The 22,732-nt window shown below is 46.1% G+C and overlaps 1 protein-coding gene across 1 annotated transcript in view; it reads left to right on the top strand.

The window, feature by feature from the left end:
• DUPD1 (dual specificity phosphatase and pro isomerase domain containing 1) overlaps window positions 1-22,732 on the top strand; it is a 32,158-nt gene that overhangs the window by 8,800 nt on the left and 626 nt on the right. The window contains exons 2-4 of the mRNA XM_010852402.1: window positions 2,022-2,255; window positions 13,321-13,541; window positions 22,512-22,726. Of these exons, the coding sequence (XP_010850704.1) occupies window positions 2,056-2,255; window positions 13,321-13,541; window positions 22,512-22,726 (636 nt within the window). The 5' untranslated portion in view covers window positions 2,022-2,055. The remainder of the gene's footprint in view (window positions 1-2,021; window positions 2,256-13,320; window positions 13,542-22,511; window positions 22,727-22,732) is intronic.

The following is a 22,732-nucleotide window of genomic DNA, read 5'->3' as shown; positions in this document are numbered from 1 at the left end:
ACTCTGATCAAAGATCCAGCTCTTCCTTTGGTGAAACGCCTTCTGTGGTGGTGGCGGTGTGTTTCTCCATCAGAAGGCCCATAGCGTCTGATCGTCACTTCTTAGGTCACAGCTGTCAGTGCTCAGCTCCTGCATCCATTAGCTCCTCAGGTGATGTAAAATGGTGCTTTCTTCCTTCTCTATTAAAGTTCTTCTATAAAAGAAAATTCCCCTCATCTACCCAGTAGTAGCGTTTGTATCAGAAAGGAACAACAAATGCTAGATTCTGGTTATTGACCTGTCTTCACAATAAGCCGGTTCCCTAGCATCTTCTAACAGTGAATGATTATTTTACGTATCATCACGACTTAAGTGCTTGACGTATTTCTATCAGCTGCAGTTGTTTTTGTTATTCATGTTCAAACTGTCCCATTTTTGATAAGTGGGAGCCTCTCCGAGATGTGCTCTGGGTCCTTTCAATCGGATGCTACTGGTCTTTGACGTTCCCAGGGATTTTTTACATTTTTAAGTCCTTGGGGCCTGCCCCTCCTCATGCTGTATCCTCCACTCTGACCCCTGCCCTCTCAGCAATTAAAAAAATATATATTTATTCCTTCATTTATTTATTTTTGGCAGCGCTGGGTCCTCGTTGCTATGTGTGAACTTTAACTAGTTGTGGTGAGTGGGGGCTATTCTTCGTGGCAGTGCATGGGTTTCTCATTGTGGTGGCTTCTCTTGTTGCAGACCATGGGCTCTAGGGTACTCAGGCTTCAGTAGTTGGGGCTCGTGGGCTCAGTACAGGTTCAGTAGTTGTGGTGTACGGGCTCAGTTGCTCGCTGCATGTGGGATCTTCTGAGACCAGGGATCAAACCTGTGTCCCCTGTATTGGCAGGTGGATTCTTAACTGCTAGACCACCGGGTGAGCCCACGGCAATTATTTTTTTCTCAGAAGACTAAGATCACCTATTACAAACATCCTCAATTTACAGTGTTCCTCATCTCCAAAATGAAGATAATCACAGCACCTATTAATTCGGGTTGTTAAGATTAAATGAGTTAATAATTGTAAAGCACTTGGAATAGTGCCTGGCACACATTAAGTGCTACATAAGGATCTGTTAAATATATGAATAGCATTCCCTCCCCATTTCTCGTCCATGAGTTTCTCAGTGACTCCACCCCTTCTTCTTTCCCTACAGTTTCCCAGCACTGTGAGTACAACCTCCCTTCCCAGGCTGCCTGAGTGTATTGGTCACCCAGCCCACAGAACACACGGTGCCCAATTCCACGGAGATTCACTTCCTTGGGGACAATGGAAACTGTTCACACACATTCTATTCACAGAGGCTGACAAGCTCTACAAACATCCTGATCTGCAGACACAGCTTTCTAGCTTGGAATGTCTCTTCTGGATGACCACTAAATTAACACAACTGCCAGCCTCCTAGCTTGAGAGTGGCCAACGTTGTGTTCAACCTTCTAACAAGTTGACAAACCCTCACACAGCCAAGTTTCCTCCCACCCCAAGACTTCTGAAACCCTGGAAATGCCTGGCTGCCCAGACCTCACAGGTTCTGGATCCCCAGATGTGCCCTTTCCACTGGACGACAGCTCTCTGCAGACACTGAATACCATGGGTCTGGAAGGCCAGGGACCTTCTGGGCGTTCTTGTTCATGCTCAAAATGGCCTCAGCCTGCAGACTCAAGTCACATAAAGGAAAGAGTAGGCACCAACAAAGGGGTAAAAATCTAAAAGAAAGATGGCAAAGAACAGGCTGCCTGCAGGGATTTCTTAGACCCAAAGTCTGTCCTGGGTCTGTACCATATGCCCATGTCAGAGGGCATGCAGCATGCTTGCTCTGCAGGGGACTGGAATGTCAGGGAAGTGTTAACTGCCATCATGACCTTCCTTGTTGACCTCCATAACCTAGGAAAAGGAAGGAGGATCAGAGCAAGTGGGGAGATTCCTGCCACATCTTCAGATTAGCTTTTACCCAACTCTGTCCCTGCTAACCCCAACCCTGATCCTCTCTCATGACCAGCTGCAGAAAGGAAAGAAAATCCCTTGGCTCCAAAATGACATCCGGAGAATCGAAGACAGGCCTCAAGAACGTCTACCCATCTGCCAAGAAGCTGCTGCCGAAGGTGGAGGAGGAGGGGGAGGCTGAGGATTACTGTACTCCTGGAGCCTTCGAGCTGGAGCGTCTCTTCTGGAAAGGCAGTCCCCAGTACACCCACGTCAACGAGGTCTGGCCCAAGCTCTACATCGGCGATGAGTAAGTGCCCAGATTCAGCCTCACGTTTGGTAGCCAGCCCTTCCCAGGTCACAGCCCTTGCTACCTTCCCACCAAGAGCTCTTGCTTTCCAGGTTGGTTCTGAGAGAAGTCTTTATCAGTTAGGGCTAGGTTTATTTTCCTATTACAGAAAACTCAGAAAAGGGGCTTAAGTAAGATAGCGGTTGGTGTGTCTCACATAAAAGATGTGGAGAGGAAGGAGAGCTGGCATGGCAACTCCAGGGCCATCAGCAGCTCAGGCTCCCACGCCTGGGCCCCACCATCCCCCGGGTGTGGCTTCCTTCTTCAAGGTTGCTTCATGACCTGACATTGCTAGTAGGGCTCCTGTCACCAACTGTAGGATCCAGACCATGCGAAGGTAGAGGAAAAGGACATCTTCCCGAAGGGAAGTCCACCAAAGACTTCTCGCTGCAAGAGAGGCTAAGAAATGTAGTCTTTTTTTAGCTGGGGATAAGACAAGCAAGAACAAAGTCAGTTCTCAGGTGGGTGGCATAAGAGCACATCACCCTCTGTATCAGGAAGTGTGATAGACCTAGCAAAGTTGAGGTTACTTCCCTTGCTTTAGATTTTTATAGCCACCATGCCCCACTCTTCAAAAAAATGGGAAGTGCCTACTGTAAATAATAATAGTGATAACAGTAATGTTGTTGGTGGTGGTGGTCATTAAAAGTCATGTCTGACTTTTTGCGACCCCATGCCAGGCTCCTCTGTTGATGGGATTTCCTAGGCAAGAATACTGCCGGAGTGGGTTGCCATTTCCTTCTCCAGGGGATATTCCCAACCCAGGGATCAAACCTGTGTCTCCTGCACTGGCAGGAAGATTCTTTACCACTGAGCCAGAAGGAAAATAATAATAGTAAGACCTATCATTTACTGACTGTTCTGCGCCAGGCACTGGGCTACGCATCTTGCATGAATGATCTGACTTTATTTTCACTACAGCCCAGTGAGAGGTCATCTCATTACTCCCATTTTAAAGATAAGGAAACCGAGGCACAGAGCAGCTAAATAATGGGCCCAAGGTTCACAGCTTGTTAAGCGGCTGAGAGCTGGATTCAAAAGCAGTTTTGCCTAACTCATAAGCTTTCATCCGGATTAGCGCTCCTGCTCCTCCCTCCACCCCCCAGGATTCCAGTTTACAACTCACCTCTCCAAGGAGTCAGATGGCATAGGACCCATTCATGTGTGATTTTCAATAACTGCTGCTTAAAAATGTCTAGTCATGGGATATCCAGAAGCAGCATCCCTCTTTTTTTCTTAGTAATTTTAAATGGAAAAAGTTACAAAAAAATTATATGCCCTTTTACACTAAATTAAACTAAACAGAGAGTTTTAAACACAAATTGCATAATCTCCCTTTGTCATCTCTTAATTCTGCCCTGAGTAACCAGTATTAAGCTCACTTTATGTATATCATGGCAAACATAAGGAAACATACGCAAAAACTTAAAGGATTTTTATTTCTTTTAAATAATTTTAGCAGGAAAAAAGGAATTAAATGATTCTGTACTTTCAGTGTTCCTTAGTATAGGTGTGCCATAATTTATCACATCATCTCTCAGTTGTGAACATTAGGGGAACCTGGGCTGTCCTAAATAGGGTCTCCATTGTTTACTTTTTAGAAAATAATAGCATTATTGAGATATAACTTACAGTCCGTAAAACTCGCCCTTTTAAAGTATACAGTTCAGTGGTTTTATTATTTCACAGAGCTGTGCAACCACTATCTAATTTCAAAGCATTTTCCTCACCTCAAAAGGAAACCCCAAACCCATTAAGTAATCACACTCCATTCCCCATATCCCCCCAGCCTGAGAAACCCCCAGCCTGCTCTCCCTTTCTATGAGTCTACCTAACCGGGAACTTCTCGTGAACGGCCTTTCACGACTGGCTTCTTACGCTTAGTGTCCTGTTGTCAAGGTTCATCCAAGTTGAAGCATGTATTAGTTTTTTTTTTTTTTTCCTGCCAAATAATCTCTGTACTACTTTTGCAACTTTTTTTCACTGCATGGCTTGTGGGATCTTAGTTCCCTAATCAGGGACTGAATCTGAGGCTTTAGCAGTTAAGAATGGAATCCTAACCACTGGACCACCAGGGAAGTCCCTATTTCTGCAACTTTTATGTGAGTCTAGAATTAGTTCAAAATAAAAAATGTATGCACACACTGTGACTCCAAATATCACTTTAAGAAATGAAACATACAGAAATAAGAGTACCAATACATAAGGATATATGGACAACAATGTTTAATACTGAAGTAGCAATAAAAGGTGTGTGTGGGGGATCTGAATATCTTCTAATATTATTAAATAAGTATAGTAAATATACTGTTTTCCTATTTTAAAGGTAATATAAACTCACTGTATAAAGTTATAGACATCTTTATTTCCCTAGGTATAATATGTTGACAAGTGAACTTTCTTCATAAGGGTGTATGGATTGAGATAATATATGGACATGAGTCTGAGCAAACTCTGGGAGACAGTGAAGGACAGGCAACCCTGGTGTGCTGCAGGGCGCAGAGTCAGACACGACTGAGTGACTGAGCAACAGCAACAACGTCAAATACTAGTGTGCTGTCAAGTACAGAGTAAGCGCTAAAAAAGACTAGCTTTAATAATAAGACAGTGATTAGTGTTAAAGAAAACTTTTGAATCTCCCAAAACAATCACTGAAGTCCACCACGCCAAAGCCATTCCTGTTAATACTGGAGTAATTTCCTCTTAGACTTTCTATATGCTATTTTTGGTTTAAAATAGTTGCAATCATATGGATTATTCATCTTATCTTTGTCTTTATTCCACACAGCATCATTCAAAAGCTTTCCCCTTATTATATACTTCTCATATACTTAATTATAATAACTATAATTATATATATCAGATGGACATAATTATCATTTATTTAACCACTTTTCCTACTGTTAGATATAGCAGTCATTTTCATGTTCTTGCTTTTATAAATAATGCTGCAGTGGACATCTTTAGGTATAAATATATTTTTAATATTTAAGAGTATTTCCTTAGATTTGATCCTAAAACATGGCATAAATGGGGGAAGGACCAGATTGATCCCCAAGAAGCACCTCACTCTTTTGCCCTCCTCTCACCTCAAGAACAGAATGGCTGGGCATTTGCACAATGTTTGGGTCAAATACTGACTCCTATGTGGCCTCAGGCATGTCACTCACGCTTTCTGAGCTTCGATTTCTTTACCTATAAAATGTGGGTTTGATGGTTTAATACATCGGATGCTGAGCGCAGTTTCCAGCACTGAGTGTGAACTATTAGAGTTCAGGCAGGTTCTGGAAACTCACCTCACAGTGTGAGAAGAAGGTAAAAAACAGTCATCACACTTTGCCACTAAGGGTCCCTGTGTGTCAAGGGCAGCCCTGGGATAGAAAACACCCCCAGTCACATTTCTCCCATGAGATGCTCTCATAAACCCAAGGCCAGGTTGGAAGGAAGGTCCCTCCTAATGGGCCTCCTCCAGACAGCTCCCTCCACAGACACCGGCCCGGCCTTCTAGGGACCCAGGTGGCCAAAGGCCGGGGTGGGGGGGGGCAGTGCCACATCAAAGCCCTACAAGCCTGTGGGTTCTAGAATTTCTAAAGCTTTTCTCATGCCTAGCTTATCCCAAGGGGATCACCAAATGGGATGCCTGGTGACTCCAAGCTCCCACTGCTTACCAGCCTGGGGAGGGCAGAGATGCCCCCCTCCCGCCCCGCCCAATACCACCACAGCCTGGCAAGAAGAGGTCACAGATGGGAGAGTGATGTGGTTGATGTGAAGTGCGCTGGCTCAGCGCTGGGGGTCAGTAGGCCCCCCTAGGCAGCCACCTTTTGGATGTCCTCATGGGGAAGTTTTCCTCCCTCAAGGGCTCAAGGCACAGCCACCCTCTCCCACGCCTTGGTAGGGGGTCTGAATCTCCAAGTAGGAACTGGAGGAACAGTGTGGAGTACAGCAAAAGCTGTCCAGTCCAGCGGGGATTGAGGCAGAGAGTTCAAGCCCCAGTGTGGGTGGCCACTCTGTGTGGCCTTTGGCAAAACAACTTATTGTTCTGGGACTCAGTTTCTTTATTTGTAAAATAAAGGGATAATTTCAAAGGTCCCTTCCAGCTCTGAAGTAAAATTCTTTAAGAAATGTCTTATTAAATAAATTAGGCTTTATTAGGCTCAAGCACATACTTGTTTTATTACTTTTAAGTCATTCAAATTAGATTTAAATTAGGTTAACCAAGTGTTGCCCTCCAGAGAACCAGGGACTGGCATCAATGATGAGATAAGAATAATTCATCACCTCTTATCAATCAGCAGTCCCTAAATGGGTGCTTCACAAGTGCTTCAGGATGCTTGAAAGCACTAAATTTCTGTAATTTAAATATTCTCACTTTAATCTCATTCACATCTTTCATTTGCTTAGCAAAATCTTTTTTTCTTTTTTCTCCCTGACAGTCAGCAGGAGGGCAAGTATCCTGGCTACAGTCAAAGTGACTGCAAATTCCCAGGCAGGACAGGCTCCCCACAGCAAGGCATCATTGAGAAATCTCTCCTCCCTTTCACAACAGAGGCAGTCCTGTGAGCCAGTGCCAGGGCTCTGTGAAGTTGCTCTGCTGCTTGAATGGCGAGGACTCTATTTTTATTAAAATTACAGTCGCCTCCAAGGTCTGCCTTTTAGGGCCATCGACAGCCAGCAGCCTCTCCCCATCAAGCCTGACTCTTCAAATGCCTGCACCTGCCCCACTCAGCCTGAGCTCGCTTGCCAAGGGGTCACTCTTTCTCCTCCTTTTTGCTCCCAAGCAGACCATCAGCCTTTGAAGCCAGAGGCATCTCGAAGGTTGATTGGTCAAAGATGCTGGAGAGGGCTGTTAAGTCGCTAAGTTGTATCCGACTCTTTGTGACCCCATGAACTACCACACACCAGGCTCCCCTGTCCTACACTATCTCCTGGAGTTTGCTCAAACTCACACCCATTGAGTCAATGATGCCATCCAACCATCTCAACCTCTGTCACCCCCTTCTCCTCTTGCCCTCAATCTTTCCCAGCATCAGGGTCTGAGGTGAAGGCAAAGCAGCGGCTGAGACAGTCCTCAGATCGAGACAGGACTTCTCACTGGTGTACCCGGACAGCTGCAACCTTTCCCCTCAAAAAGAAAGAAGCAATTCAGCCTTGAGGCACCAAGTAGAGCTAAAATTTGACTGTCTTTTTTTAGGGTGGGCCACGGCTAGACTAGGATGCAGTGAAAGCACAGCCAAGGTTGACAATTTAACATGCTGAATGTCACCTGCAAGAGCCAGAAAATCTGGACTCCGAGCCTCCAAGTACCAAAGGCGACTAAGCACAGCTGGGCACCAGCCATGGGCAAGGTGCTAGGGGAGAGGTGCCACAGGTCCTGCCCCCACTGGGCCTTCTCACACTGGGTGGCAGTATTTTAGCAAAGGCCCCCGGCAATGCCAACCATTTCCTTTCACAGTTAGCCGAATGCCTTGTCTAATCATTAATACAACGGGATGTCTTGAAACCAGGCCTTCTACACATTGTCTTTTCCCACTTAGCCTCAATCCTTGGAGGCCTAGAGCCTAGTGGGGTGGGGAAGATGATGGAGAGATTCCTAAGGAGTTAAAAACACGGAGACCACCTTAGGTCTTTGCGACAGTCAATCTCTCCTGAGAACTAAGGATAGAATGTCAATAAAAATCCTGGCATATATTTAAACACTAAGTGAATATATGACACATTCATTACTGAAAATTTACACAACACAGACAAAAGGAAGAACAGTAAAATTCCCTATAACCCCATTACCCAGAGCTAACCACCAATAAATTTCGTTGTATATCTTCCTGTTGCTTGCCACCTCCTCCTTGTTCAGAATTTATCTTTTAACCTTTCAAAGAAACTTGAATATCATCAACATCACTCAACTCTTCAAGAACCTTGCAAGGAAAGTACTGCCAATGTAATTGGTCCTCTTTAACAAATAAAGAAATCTGAGGGTCCCAGAGGTTCGTTGTTCTGGTTCATGCCGCAGTTTAAGCTTACAAACTACACCTGCGTGCCCTGTGCTTTCCGCAGGGCCTCGTAGCCCAACAGCTTCATCATCGGCAAGTAACAGAACACCCAGAAGACAGACCGCTAGTGAGTTCTGCCTTCATATCAGATGAATTGAAGAAGACCAAAAACTAGAATTGTGCCTGTTTTAAAATTCACCTGCGAGGAGTAGGCGTGGCCAAGACTCCAGAGAAGAAGGTCACCATCAGGGTCATGCTCTCAAAATGACGTGCCACCACAACTAGCAGTGTCACACTCACCAGTGTGTCTGTGCTGTGCTTAGTGGCTCAGTCGTGTCTGACTCTCTGCGACCCCATGGACTGTAGCCCGCCGGGCTCCTCTGTCCATGGAGATTCTCCAGGCAAGAATACTGGAGTGGGCTGCCGTGACCTCCTCCAGGGGATTTTCCCAACCCAGGGATCGAACCCAGGTCTCCCACATTGCAGGCAGATTCTTTACCAACTGAGCCACCAGGGAAGCCAGTGTGTGTCACAGGCATCAAAAAATGGCAGGATGTGGGCCATGGTGAACAGGCACCCACAGGTAGGTGTGGGGAGTCGGCAGGTCCTCACAGGTGAGGGTGTGGAGAACCTCCCCATCAGCAGTGGACGCTCATCAACGCCCGGGGCAGAATCCTGGCAACACAGGAGCAGCTGGTGGGCGGCTGGGGCAGACGTGTACATGCATGTGATGTCCCTCCTCCCCTCTGAGAACACACACCTGTGGGAAATGGGCTTCTGGGCGGGTGCTGAGGTATGCAGGACGGGAATCATAGGGCCTGGGGGTCTGAAGAGGCTGGATGCCAGGAGCTCTGTCCAAGGAGACTGTTCCTGTCACCCCTCAAGGTGGAAGGGGTGCTGGGTAAAGCAAGTTTCCTGGAGAAACTGCGAGGGGCTGGAAGGAGAAAGGGAGGGAAGGTCTCTGAGGAAACTGGACCTCAGGAGAAGAGAGTCCCTTCCTTAAGCCTCCAAACCAGATTCAGAATCCACATTTGAGGCCAGAGGTTCACAAGGCAGGGAGAAGTGCCAAAGAGAACTGGGTCAAAAACAGGGATATAACAATGTTCTTCAAAAGTGAAACTGTACAGGGGACCTCCCCGGTGACCCAGTGCTTAAAACTCTGCCCTTCCAATGAAGGGGGTGCTGGTTTGCTTCCTGATAGGGGAACTAAGATCCCACACTGCATAGCTAAAAAAATTTAAAAAATAAATAAATAAAACTGTACAAGTCCAACAAATGTAAGAGAACGTGTCCAATCGCATCACTAAAATAAACAAAAACAGGACACCTTTTCTTGTCTATGAAATTAGCAATGAGCAAAAATCAGAATGTAAATTTGAACATGCTTTCTAGAAGATAATTTAGTAGCAAGTATCAGTTGTGTTCAAAACACTCATGCCCAGTGACCCAGCAACTCCACTTCAAAAAAACTGTCTCCCAAGGACACAGAGATGTGTTCAAAGATACAGCAAGTTGTTTGTTTATAGTTACTTATTATAATAACCACTACTCTCTCCCCAGGATAGAGACAGAGAGACAGACCAGAGAGAGAGAACACAAACCTCCAAAGCTAAGGACTTGAGGGAAAACTGAGGTTCATCTACGGGAGGCAATAGTATGCAGCTACTGCAGGCTGTATGCTGACATAATATGATGTCTACAGTCTATCACCATGCAAAGTTTTTAAACTGTATGTGTGGTATTACCATTATCATATTACCATATTACCCCCAACCATTAAATAGAATATACAAATATATTCATGGAAAAACAACTGGAAAACCTTATTTCAAAAGGCAAATAGTCCTTATCTCTAAGGAGTAGAAATACATGTGTTTTTGTGTTGGGGGGAGCATATTTGTCTTCCATGTTCTACAGAGAACATGTGCTAGTTTTGCAGTTAGCTGACACTTTTAAAATGAACAGATTACCAACATCTAGGACTTTTCTTAAACAACCAGCAACTAAGGCTGCTGCATCACCTAGATTCTAGGAGTAATTTCTTAACCCTGGTGGGGTGTTTTTTTTTTTTTTTTTTTGAGCTTTTCTCCTTCAACGGAGGCACATTTCTTAGTCTTTCCCACATATCTGAGTAGATGGCCCTGAAAGTTAAGAAAATAAAACAACACAGTGGCAAGCGGCACCCTCCAATCATCCCAGCGACAGATGGGCTGGGTGTCTGGGCCAACTGGGGACCTGCCTCCAAACAGTTGCTGTCTACTAAGAGTCACTTTATGTATCTGCAAATCCCCTTGCTGCCATTGAGCCCTCACCTAGACTCTGAGTAAGTCAAGCTGGGGGACGTCCTCAGAGGACACCACCCCCCATTCTGGGCCCAGAGAGCCACAGAGCCCAAAGAGCTGCAACAGGCCTCAGGATACCCACCAGGTCTAATGCTCCCCATGAACCCCCTTCTCTCTTTCAGACACAGTCAAAAACCAGCTCTGGGAGGGAGGGGTGAATGTGGATGTGTCATGAAATAAGTCTTGTTGCATATCTACCTTGATCCTTGACCCCCAAAGGAGCAAAGTGCAAACTGCTATTTATTCAAACTGCCATTTGATTATGTTGAAACCCAGCTGCAGAACCCAGAGAGACCAGTCTTTATGGTGGGTAGGAACTTCCTGTCAAGGACAGTTAATTTTAATTTTTCCACTGAGCTCAACCTCAAAGTGAGGTTGATTGCTACTCGGCAAGATGGACTGCATTAGTGGAGGCTTTAATTGAGCACAGATCTACATCCCAAAAGCATAATGTTTGTTGTATACATACTTTGGGGCGAGGAGAAAAATGAAAAACAGACTTTTCTGAGGAAAAATTGAAAGCATAATGTGTTTCATAGTCAGCATGGCAGCCCCAAAAGCCAGCTGGGGGGCTCAGTGGAACTCCACACCTCCCTATGCCTCTGTCCCCATGGGCTGTTTGCACGTTTCTAAAAGCTCACTGTGGCTCCTCTCAAGACCAACAAAAAGCCCCAGGAAACCAGTGATAGATGCGGGGCCCTTGGCATGTGTTTCTGCTGCATGGAGGTGCAGGGTGTTGGTCCATGCTGGCATTCAATATGCTCACTTCTGTCCAGATCCTCTTACCAATGGCCTTGAGATGAGCCCTCAGCTGGAGCACACTACCACTTTTTGGTCTCTTATTGTTATGGTTCCAGACCTTGTCACCTCTTCCCTAAGCTGCAGAACTGGACTTTGCACTGTTGAGGGAGATGTCATCTCAAATCTCAGATGGGACCCACCCGCCTCAAACACAAAAAGCTCTTTCAAATGCAAAAAGCTCTTCTTAACCCCCAAAGGCACATTCTGACTTGTAAGCACTCCATGGTCAGATCCCACACTCCCTCTCCAGACCTTTCTCTCCTCTCCTCTCACATCTTATGCTCTGCCCAAACCAGTCCCTTCCTTCCTGCCCCTATTTCCAATCCATCAACAAGCCTGCTGTGACTCAGTCCAACCACCTTCCTCCCTTGACCACATGACTGTGACACCTCCAAAAGAGATCCCCACTTCTATTTTTTGCTTCCTTTCAATCCATCTCCATGCATCAGCCAGACCGATCTTTAAAAAGTAAACAACACTCACCCCTTCCTTAAACGCCTCTGTAGCATGTGGCATCCTACCATACCGAGCATAAAATCCAGACTCTCCCCATGACCTCCAGGGTCCACCGTGACCCAGCCCCCGCTTTCGGTTTCCTCTTGTGCCACTACCACCCTCGCGATTACAGCCACGCAAGTCTCCCTTCTGTTCTTGGCACTTGCTGTTGCCTCTGCCTGAAGAAAACACGTTCCTTCCCCCTCTTCCCTTGCCCAGGCCCCTATCACCTGGTTGTCTTAGTTTCAATGCCATCTCCCGGCAGGGACCTTCCCTGACCACCTTACCTAAAGCAGGACCACAGTGATTCTGCACAGCTTACTGCTATCTGAAATGGACCATTCATTTATTTGCTTTCCAGAGGGACCTTGACTACCTGCTCATTGCTGCAGCATCAGTACCCAGGACAGTGCTTGGCACACAGGAGATTCATTTCCTGAACGGCTTTAATTATCTCCAGCCTCCATCCCTTAGGTTGTACTATTTCTTTGGCTTGGCATGTCCTTGCCTCCCTCTTCTCCTCCATCACCAAGTGTTGGTTGATACCTACAGTAAGGCAGGCTCAAAACCCTCTTTCCAATAAAGTGTTTCCTAGCCCTTCAAGGAATGATAACTCCTGCTTCCTCTGTCCATGTTCCAAGGCCACCTACTTTAACAAGACTTTACTCTTTGTTCCTGAAAAATCTTGCCTAGAAAGATAAGGCTATAAACGAGAAAATAATCTCACTGTTGGCTTCAGGAACTTCCTAAAATCAGTTCCAACAGGCTGCTTAAACAACTCTCTCAGAACAGTGCTTCGCCCGATGAGGCAATGATTTACTTATCAAAGCAAAGAGTTCGTATAGTGTTCACCAATCTCCTGAACATCATGATCAAGAATTTTGCCATATCCTCACACTCGATGACCCATTCTCAACCATTCATTTGACCCTCACCCTTCAAACCCCAGAAATATCCAAGGGATCAGAGGAGGGGCTGCTTTAAGGGGTCTCCTGAGACTCTGTGGAGGAGGCCCTCTCCCTCGCACTTCTTCAGCTTGGCCTAATGAACTGGTTATCTGATGGCCTCAGAGGAGACCTGGCAGCTGATGGTCCACTCCTGCCACCCCTGGAGTGTCCAGCACCAAGTTCTTCTGTATTTGGTGAATGAAAGAGTGAATGGACAAATGAATAGGTTGCCCACTCTCCAACTTCTCTAAACTCCTGAACCAGAAATATAAAAAAGGCAAAGCGGCCAGGGGGTCAGCAAGAGCAGGGCTTACACAAGGGAAGTCCTTCATTTCAGTGGCCAGGCCTATTTAGAAGCTACAATTGATGGCAAAAACCCGTGGACTGAGCTCGAGTTTTCCCCAGATTTTGGCCAGGGCTCTGCCTACAAGCCTCTCTCTCGCGCACCTAGGACAACCGCGCTGGACCGCTATGGGCTGCAGAAGGCAGGCTTCACCCACGTGCTGAACGCTGCCCACGGCCGCTGGAACGTGGACACGGGGCCCGACTACTACCGCGACATGGCCATCGAGTACCATGGCGTCGAGGCTGATGACCTGCCCAGCTTTGACCTCAGCGTTTTCTTCTACCCAGCTGCCGCTTTCATTGACGCTGCCCTCCGCTATGATCACAGTAAGAGACCTTTGTCCGCCTGAGGTCCCACCCCCGCCCGCGGCCACCTCGAGGCCCCGCCCCCAGTCCACGGCCCCGCCCCTCACCCTGGTGGGAAGAGGCAGAAGAACGCTTAAAGTAAGCTCCCTTCTCAAATTCTGCCCTGCCAGGGTAGCTGGAAATGTCGGATTCCCTGGAGTCTCTAAGCCTCACTGAACGGTGCTGTTGTTGCTGGGGTTCGGCCTCGGTTGCCACTAATGGGAAGTCGGGAGGGCTCAGAGGAGAGGTCTTAGGCCTGAGTCTCTCTTCCCTAAGGCACAGCAGCCATCCTTTGAACGCCAGGGGTGGTTGGGAGCCCTCAAAGCTGGGGTGCTGCCAAGATGCTAACTGTGCCTGGGTCCAAACCAGACTAATAGCCAAGGGCCTCGATGCTAGAAAAACCTTAGGAAGCTAATCTGAGTGGAAGTATAGAGACTTCAAATTCTCCTGCTCTCGAGCCTAGCTCATACCCGCCTCTCCCATCCTCTCACCCCAGTCATATTCAGTCTAGTGAACTGTCCTGTGGAAAGCTGACAACCTCAGAAAGACAAATACCATATATCACTTACATGTGGAATCTAAAATATGACAAAAAATGAACCTATCTACAAAACAGACTCTTGGACATAGAGAACAGACTGATGGTTGCCAAGGGGGAGGGGAGGGGCTTGGTGGAGGGATGGAGTGGGAAGTCGGGATTAGCAGAAGGAAGCTTTTATATACAGAATGGATAAACAACCAGGCCCTACTGTATAGCACAACGAACTATATTCAATATCCTATGAGAAACCATAATGGAAAAGAATATTTAAAAAGACTATATATACATGTATAACTGAATCACTTTGCTGTACAGCAGAAATGAATGCAACACTGTAAATCAACTGTATTTCAATTTTTAAAACTAAAGGATGAGGCTTTCAAGAAAAAAATAAAAAGAAAGCTGACAACTTATTCTTTGTAAGTGCCAAACTATGAGAATCTGAGTTTTACGCTCATCATGTCCAAGTTTTTCAAGGTTAATTAATAACCATCTTTAAAAATCACGGTGCTAGTCCTTGTGCTCCAAATGCAGTTTTAGCTGCCCTAATCCAGGTAAAGGCTGCAAGGCTATTTTCGAGAGAAGGGCACAGTGTAGGTATGTATCCGGGTGAGATAATATTCCATGATGACTGCAGGTTGCATTTCAGTGGCATTCCATAGAGGTCAGAGGGGCTTCAAGTCCTTGATCTGTGCTCTGGCTTCAGCCCCATGTGTCACACACTGAATTATGGAGTCATCACATAATTCAGGATATACAGTTACTAAGTCTTTCTGGCCACAAGTAGTTACAATAAAGAGGCTCACTGACTGACCAACTAGCCTGCTGCAGAAGCTGCAACTTGCAGCTGGGCCAAGGCCACATCTGCTGGAGAGTCTCAGACCTTGTTTTTTATTTTGGTTCAGAAAGCAATGACAGAGTGAAGGGGAAAAAACAAAACAACACACGGAGCTGCAGTGCTTGTCTTGGGGGATGCCTCATTTCAAAGTCATCCTTTTTATGAGTCTATTTATGGACCGTCTTTCTGTGTTAGGCACATTCTGGGTTTCCAAGCAGGATCAAAAAGCAACTGGACTCTGACTCATCACCATAAGGTGAAATTTGCCTTACACTATTTGAAGTTAACTGAAAACATATTTGACATTAAAAAACAAAAAGATTCAACCACCCGATCCTTCCGATTCTGTTTAATGTGCTCAACTTGCCGTTACTATATCTTCAACCATCCCCTTAATGGAAGGGGCCTGGCTTCGGAGAAGACAGGGCTGCTTTCAAATTCATGCTGCACAACTTACTAACAATGTGATTTCTAAGCCTTGGTTTCTCCATCCGGTGATGAAAATATTTACCTTGAAAGGTTATTATGAGGATCAGCAGTAACCCACAAAAAGCACTTAGCCTAGAACCTGGCACACAGCAGGCTCTCAGATGTGTTTGATAAAGAAAGGTCGTGCACTGCGAAGCACATAACCACACCAGCACGTGCATATCATCATAATAAAGTTTCCAATCCCCAAAGGGGTAAAAAAAAAAAAAGGAAAGAAGACATTCCAACTTTGAACTTCGGTGGCATGATACACGCATAGGACAGCTTGCCCAGTTCCTGACATGCCATTTTAGAGTCTGCCCCCACTCACCGCTGAATTAGGAAAGAATGGGCTGTGGGGTCATATGCTTATGCCTGGGCAGATCTCAGAGCATCGCTGTGGCTTGTGACAGGCAGACGGTGCGGCCAAAAGCATCATGCTAGCCAAGAAAGCATCAAGAGAGAAAAGCATATCCACAGGTCAGAGGACATGCAGGGAGTGTGAGCCTACACCAGCAGGCTGGGGGTGGGGAGCAGGACTGGACAGGACCCTGTTACCAGGTGGGAGGGCTGATTCCTTTCTCTGTGCCCTTTGTATCTGCATATCTAAAGACTTCCTCAAGCTGAGGGCTCAGACACCAACCCTTCAGGACCCAGGCAGATGCCATAAATGAATGCCGCTGGCTGTGCCGGAGGCCATGGGGTGCAGGGAGGGGTTCTTATGGTTAAGCCAAGAGCCCCGTATTCCCTCCACAGGGGACAGCTGCTACTCAGTCCCAGCCAGCGATCATCTTGTGAGAATCAGTGCTGATGTGGTAGATCTGACTTTACAGGAAAAGTTTCCAACCTGGATTTTAACATAAGATTGCTCAAATTTTAAGTGTTGGCAACACGTTGAAAATTTCTTAAAATGCTGCAAAGACCAAACAAAAGAAACCCAATGGCTGTCAGTTTGTAACCTGTGCCCTGAGTAGTCAGAGTAACAAAATAAAATGCTAGTTAGCATCAGCAGAGCCTCCATTAGTGGAGACAGTATGTGCTCGCTTGTATGGCACATGCGCAGGCTGCCTGGATGGGCCTTGTCACACCCTGGAAAACCACAGGATGCTCCTGTAGCATTTAGAGCCAGATGCACTCGTATGTTTCTTATTATACTCTTGCTGTAAGAGGTGTTGACGGACAGTCTGGCCAAAAGGCAAAGAAAGGCGTGTCTTTTTCCATCTTTCCTGTTCTTTCTTGGCTAGTTCCAGCTTGCTGCATAGTTTCCCACACTGCCCCTCACAGTCAGTCTCTTTTTGAAAAGCAGAAAAGCATCCCTCGTGGTGCTGCGGAGCTGTACTTGTGGTCTGTAGTCAGCCTCACGGGGCCCACCCCATGTCTACCCTACCTTGATCTGACCGTGCTGAAATAACTCACCAAGCAACATCAGTCACTCCTGAAAAATCTTGGGCGATAATTGAGTTCAGTGTCTTGCCCTGAGAGCTAGGGAAACAGAGACCCAGAGAAGTCACATGACACAGTGAGGGTCACAGAGTTAATCAGAGGCCAATGGGCATCCCTTCTGTCACTCAGGCCTCACGGAAGAGTCCTTCGTCCCTATTTTCAGCATCTGGTGACTGCAGTATAAGGAGTCACCAAATATCATGAAAGGTGAGACATTCCAGCTGATTGCAGGATCTAAAACAACTGAATTATCATGCTTCATCAGAAAAAGAAGGACAAAATACTGCCACCGGAGCCCCATTGGGACTGCCTTCTCTGCTCTTGGCATGGCATCCTCAGAGCTAAGTTACTGTGGTTTTCATTTAATGAAATCTTCTGAGAAATCCCAGGGCAGATACCACGAGGTTCTAAAGATCAGATTTGAGTGTCACCACTCTCCTTTCTTTTTCTTAAACCAACAGTCCATAGGCTGCTTTTGAAGCCATCTTAAAATCTATTATGGATAAGGAAGGTATGAATAAATAAATGAAGTCTGCATTTGAGCAGGAGGCTGATTCTCTGGTGCTTCTGACTTTAACCAGACCAAGATTTTCAGGGTATTTAAGAGTCTCCTAACCCACTGCAGCAAGAACAGGCCTGATGCCTGGCAGTTCTAAAACATGCCACATATCCTTTTTCTGAGGACTTCCATGGGTGCAGACCATTTTGGGAGGAGAACGAACTCTGCCTTTGCAGGTTCCAAGGTAGTTAGTGGGAGACAAAGGGCATACCCCTCAAACCGAGGGAATGGGATGGGATGAGCTGGTGATTAACAGGCTTGGCCTGTATGACTGATTTGAGTGACCAAGGCCTACCTTCTGGTCACCAGTGAAAACGTGCCACTAGGTAAACAGTAGAGACGAGACAGCTGAACAGCATCAACAATGCAATGAATACGAACTTGGGCAAACTCTGGGAGATGTTAAGGGGCAGGGAGGCCTGGCATGCTGCAATGAGTCAGACATGACTAGGTGACTGAACAACGAGAGATTCTGGATTTGACTTTTCCTCATAAAACTGTGGGAATTCACCTTTTTCGTAAAAGGTCAAAGGAGGAATGCTTAATTGAAATCATTTCTCAAACATAAATTGTGGCCTATCAGTGGACTGAGAAGTCAATTTAGAGGCTGTGACTAGTATTTCCTGAAAATTTCAAAAGATTAGGAAAGAACAGAAGCCATCAGCATGCCTGGCATGTGGCAGAAGTGCTAATTATTTTGTAAAACTCTTGTCTGATATACACATACCTGTGAGGCCCCTTTATAGCCTTTAATGTCTCTAGTGGCAGTGGCCTGGGCTTGAATCAGGTCCTGTGCACTTCAGCTGCCTCCTTTGTAAAACAGGGGCACTGATTCTATCTACCTCATCAGGTTGTTGTGAGGACTGACTAAAATGTGCAAAGTGCTTGGAAGATCCGGGGTGGGCTAAGCCCATGTACGCGTTAGCTGTGAATTTTATGCCAGGGGGCAACGCGATGTAACACAGAAGTAGAAAATCACTGATCTAGAAAATGCCAACCCTGACAATGATCCCTTCCCTCAGGGTCCTAACCCTGGCTGGCATCTACCTCACAGAGAGCCGCCGGCTTTCTCTGGTGTGGGCCATGCTGTGAAAAGGCCAAAGGCAGCCTTCCTCCCCTCGTTTCCCCAACTCTCCCGAGAGCAGGTTCTCACCATCCAACATTGGGCCCACGATGGTGCTGCTTAGCAAGACACAGAACAGAGGGAGCAGTGCCCTGAGACACTGCGGACAGCTCCTCTACCCGAGGAGACCCACCAAGCTCACGAGGCTGACGGCACTAGCACCGCCATCGTAAAAGCAAACTCTTTGGCCCTTCCCCTCCTCCCACTTAACAGACTTCAGGCTCCCTGAAGACTTAATGAACTACAGCTTTCGTCTGTTTCAAGTCTTTAGTCATGACAGAAAGAATTACCCTTTTTGCCAGGAAAGGAAGAAACGCTTTAGTTATCAGCAGAGCTGGCAAGAGGCCAGGCAGCCTCTGGAACGGTCTGTGGGGATTAGAATGCCAGAGGTAGTCATTCCACTCCAGAAGCACAGTCATGCCCCTGGGCAGGGCCAGCGCCCCCAAACCCTACCCAGTGCTGAAGAAGCCAGCGCTGCTCTGGCCCTCTGGCCTTTCTAACCAAGGTGCACAAGGAAAAGGCGGCCACACTTGCAGCTCAGCTACCGGGACTGGAGGCCTGCTTGCTTAGCTTGTGCACACTCTTGGAAATGAATCACGATAAAATTAAGTTCTCTATGAGGCTCCTTCCGAATCAGCACTTTTGTGTGTGTGAGTGTGTGTATTCCATGAGGATGAGAGGGACACAGAGCCGCGTCCCCTCAGAAGTGTTCTTTGCCAAGCTCTTTGTATCTCCTGACGGTGCTCCACAAACCCAGTGACATCTGTGAACATCTTTCTCCTTGGTCATCCTTCCAGGCCTGGGGCCTGAGACTTAGGAACAGCTTTGGGGTCACACAGCTTAAGCTTGGCCCCAGCAAACAGATCCTAGAACCGCAGGAGAGGGCCACCACTGCACTGGGATGGTGGTATGGCCGTGCAGGGGACAGCCAGAGATGCTAATCGCATTGCTTTCTCTGTCGCCAGGGCACAGTAGCAAGGAGCCACCACACAGGAGGGTCTCAAGAACAAATTGCTTTGAACTGTTTCCAGCAGTGGCACCATCTTTCTGGGTGATCTCTGGCAGCCATTTTGCCTCCCTGAGGCTGTTTCCCCATCTGTAAAGCAGGGATGAGAATAATGAAACCTTGAAGGTTGTATTAAGGATGAAATGAGATAAAGCATGTTGATGCGCTCTGTGGGCTCTACTCTAGAGCACTGCCAAACGGAGGCCTGAAGGATGGAACGCTGCTTCTCATGGTGGCTTCTCATCAGGCCCAGCTGTTGCCATTGATGGTGACCAAAGGGAGCTTTTTTCTAGTGGAAATTCTTCTAGATCTCCAGTTTTCAAATTTTACAGTCTCAGATCTCTTCCACACTCCTAAAAATTACTGAAGGCCTCAAAGAGCCGTCATTTATGTAGGTTAGATCTATCAATCTTTATTAGAAATAAAAACTGAAAATTTTGAGAATATTCGTTAAAAAATAATAAAGTAAACCAACTGCATAAAACAATTTTTTTATGAAAAAATTACATTTTCCAAAATAAAGTTAGGGAGACTTGTGGGATTATTTTACATTTTTGCAGATCTTTTTGATGTCAGACTTGAGAGAATCCAAGTGGGTTCTTATATCTGCTTCTGCACACAATCTGTTTTGATACAGTGTCTTGATGGAAGTATATGAAGAAAACCCAGCCTCACTGAGATATGTAGTTGGAGAAAGAAGGGATACCTTAATAGCCTTTTCAGAAAACTGTGGATTTTCTTCTTTGATATTACACCAAAACTTGACAAATGATAGCTTCTTAAAAGGCGAGTTGTGATCTGGGATTTGAAACCATATCTATAAATGTCATACTCTGTTACATGAGAATCCATTGGTCTGTCTTGAACTCTGAATGAATTTTTTTACCCATCATGATTCTGTAATCTCTCATTGGTCCCACAGAAAGTCTTGTTCACTGAGTTAGGCAGATCTTCGAAATGTTGACATTTTTCATTGTACATTGTCAAAAGACACATTTGTTAATATCACTGCTGATCTTAACAGAAAAATCCTGAGAGTATTGTGAAACTGTCAATCTCACAGTGGTAGATACAAGTGTTCCCCAAATTCTACTTTTTGCTTGAAAGCTTGCTTTTTATCACTGGCAACAGATACTGTCAATTGTTTTTTTTTGATGTGACAGGCTCACTTCGTTCACTTCTGATAAAAAGTCTGCCAAACGCCCAAGTTTGAATTACCATAGTTTTTCTGTCATTCATTCTTTTAAGTAAAAATGGTATTTCATCAAACACCATAAGCTGAATTAGCAAAATTCAGCTTGCAACTCAATCTCTCATAAGCTTTTCCTTGCGATAACAACTGTACTTTGGTTTGCAGCCTAAGTGCTTTATATGTATATCCCATTTCATCACACAGAATATTAAGAAGTGTAACCAAGGGCTGAAATTTGATAAAATTAATTTTTACTGCTTCATCAAGGATATTCTTAAGGGAAGTTGGCTTGTTTTTCCCCCACGAGTGCCTGGTGGAGAACACAACGATTACTAGTCTAGTTCGGTGCCTCTGCCGTGATTCACACTAAGGGACCAGCAATTCCTCCTCCCTGCCTTTGCACCATCATTGCAAAAGTCAAAGCAGTGAACGGGGCAAATATCACTATAGTACTATTGTGAAAATAGTGTTAACTCTATAGATCTCCGCAGAGTATCCTAGGAACCCCCAGGGTCTTAAATCATGCTTAAAGAACCACTGATCTAGATGACGAGTTCATCATCTAGACTGTAAGAATAGTCATCCTGTGGTTGTACTACATGACACGGTAAAATTATTTTTGAAAAATCTTATCTTGTGAATTTTACTGACTTGATTTTGCTCACAGCTGACCTGAGGTTGTGGCCTCTTTCGACAGTTGAGGAAGCTGAGGCTCCACAGGCTGAGTGGCTAACCCCAAATCCAGGTAGTTAGGAGCAGAACTGAGTCTGGAACCCAGGCCTGCAGGAGAATAGGCTAGGGTTCTGTAGGCAGACTGGGTCATGTGGATGCTCACAGATACCATGGCAAGCAGACCATGCCCTCTGTCTCGTAGGACTGTGGGTAACTTTCTCCTTACTGAGGTTAAGTGCATCAGGACTGCAAATGGTGCAGAAAGCCTGACTTTCTCCACAATCCACCTGCAGTCATGGAAGGGATGGAGTGCATCTGCTTAAAGTGGATTATGGTTCATCCATACAGAGGAACTCTGTGCAGCCACAAGAAAAAATAACAAAGAGAGAACTCTTCAGAGGCTGATATACAAAGATCTCCAAGACAGACTGTTAAATGGAAGAAGCAAGGTACGGAAAAGTGTGTAAAACTGGCTACCTTCTGGGCAAGGAAAGACGAGAAAAAAGTATGTTTTTGCTATGTATAGGCACAGATACTTCTCCATAAGAAGAAGTGGTAATACATGTCACTTTGGGGAACTGAGGAGCTGGGTGGGAGGGAGACTTTTCAATGGGCACCGTATTATACATTTTGAAATCTGAACTCTACTGGCTGCCCTATTCAAAATAAGCACTAAGAAAATATATTATAAACATGAAGAAATTTCAAGTGAGCACTAAAAAAAAAAAATCATAAAATTTTTACTCCTGCACGCTGATGGAGCTTTCACTTGGAGGCGCTTTGGCAGGTAGGAAGCATCAACTTCAACCCCTCCTCCTCCTCACTGAGGCAACGATAACATCTGTGGGCCTTTGATTTGCGCCAAGCAGTATACCAAGTGCTTTAAGCAAATGCCTTTACAAGGACACTAATGAAGATACTGATGGTATTCCCACTCTACAAATGGGGAAGCTGGGGCTCCCAGACACTCAGTAAGTTGCCCAGGGTCCTACAATATGGGAGAGGGATCAGGATTTGAGCGGGTTCCACCTGAGCCCCACACGTACGCTCCAACCTCCAGGCCACCCTGCCTCTCCAATGTGGGTCTTTCTTCTCCCCTCTCCATTTCAGATAAGATCCTGGTTCACTGCGTCATGGGCCGCAGCCGGTCGGCGACTCTGGTCCTGGCCTACCTGATGATCCACAGGAACATGACCCTGGTGGACGCCATCCAACAAGTGGCCAAGAACCGCTGCGTCCTACCCAACCGGGGCTTTCTGAAGCAGCTCCGGGAACTGGACAGGCAGCTGGTGCAGCAGAGGCGACAGGCCCAGCAGGGTGAGGACGCCGAG

The sequence above is a fragment of the Bison bison genome, unplaced genomic scaffold (assembly GCF_000754665.1).
Source record: "Bison bison bison isolate TAMUID 2011002044 unplaced genomic scaffold, Bison_UMD1.0 scf7180017864309, whole genome shotgun sequence".
In the NCBI taxonomy this organism is placed as follows: Eukaryota; Metazoa; Chordata; class Mammalia; order Artiodactyla; family Bovidae; genus Bison; species Bison bison.
Note: the sequence above shows the minus strand (reverse complement) of the source record. Positions and strands in the feature narration are given on the sequence as shown.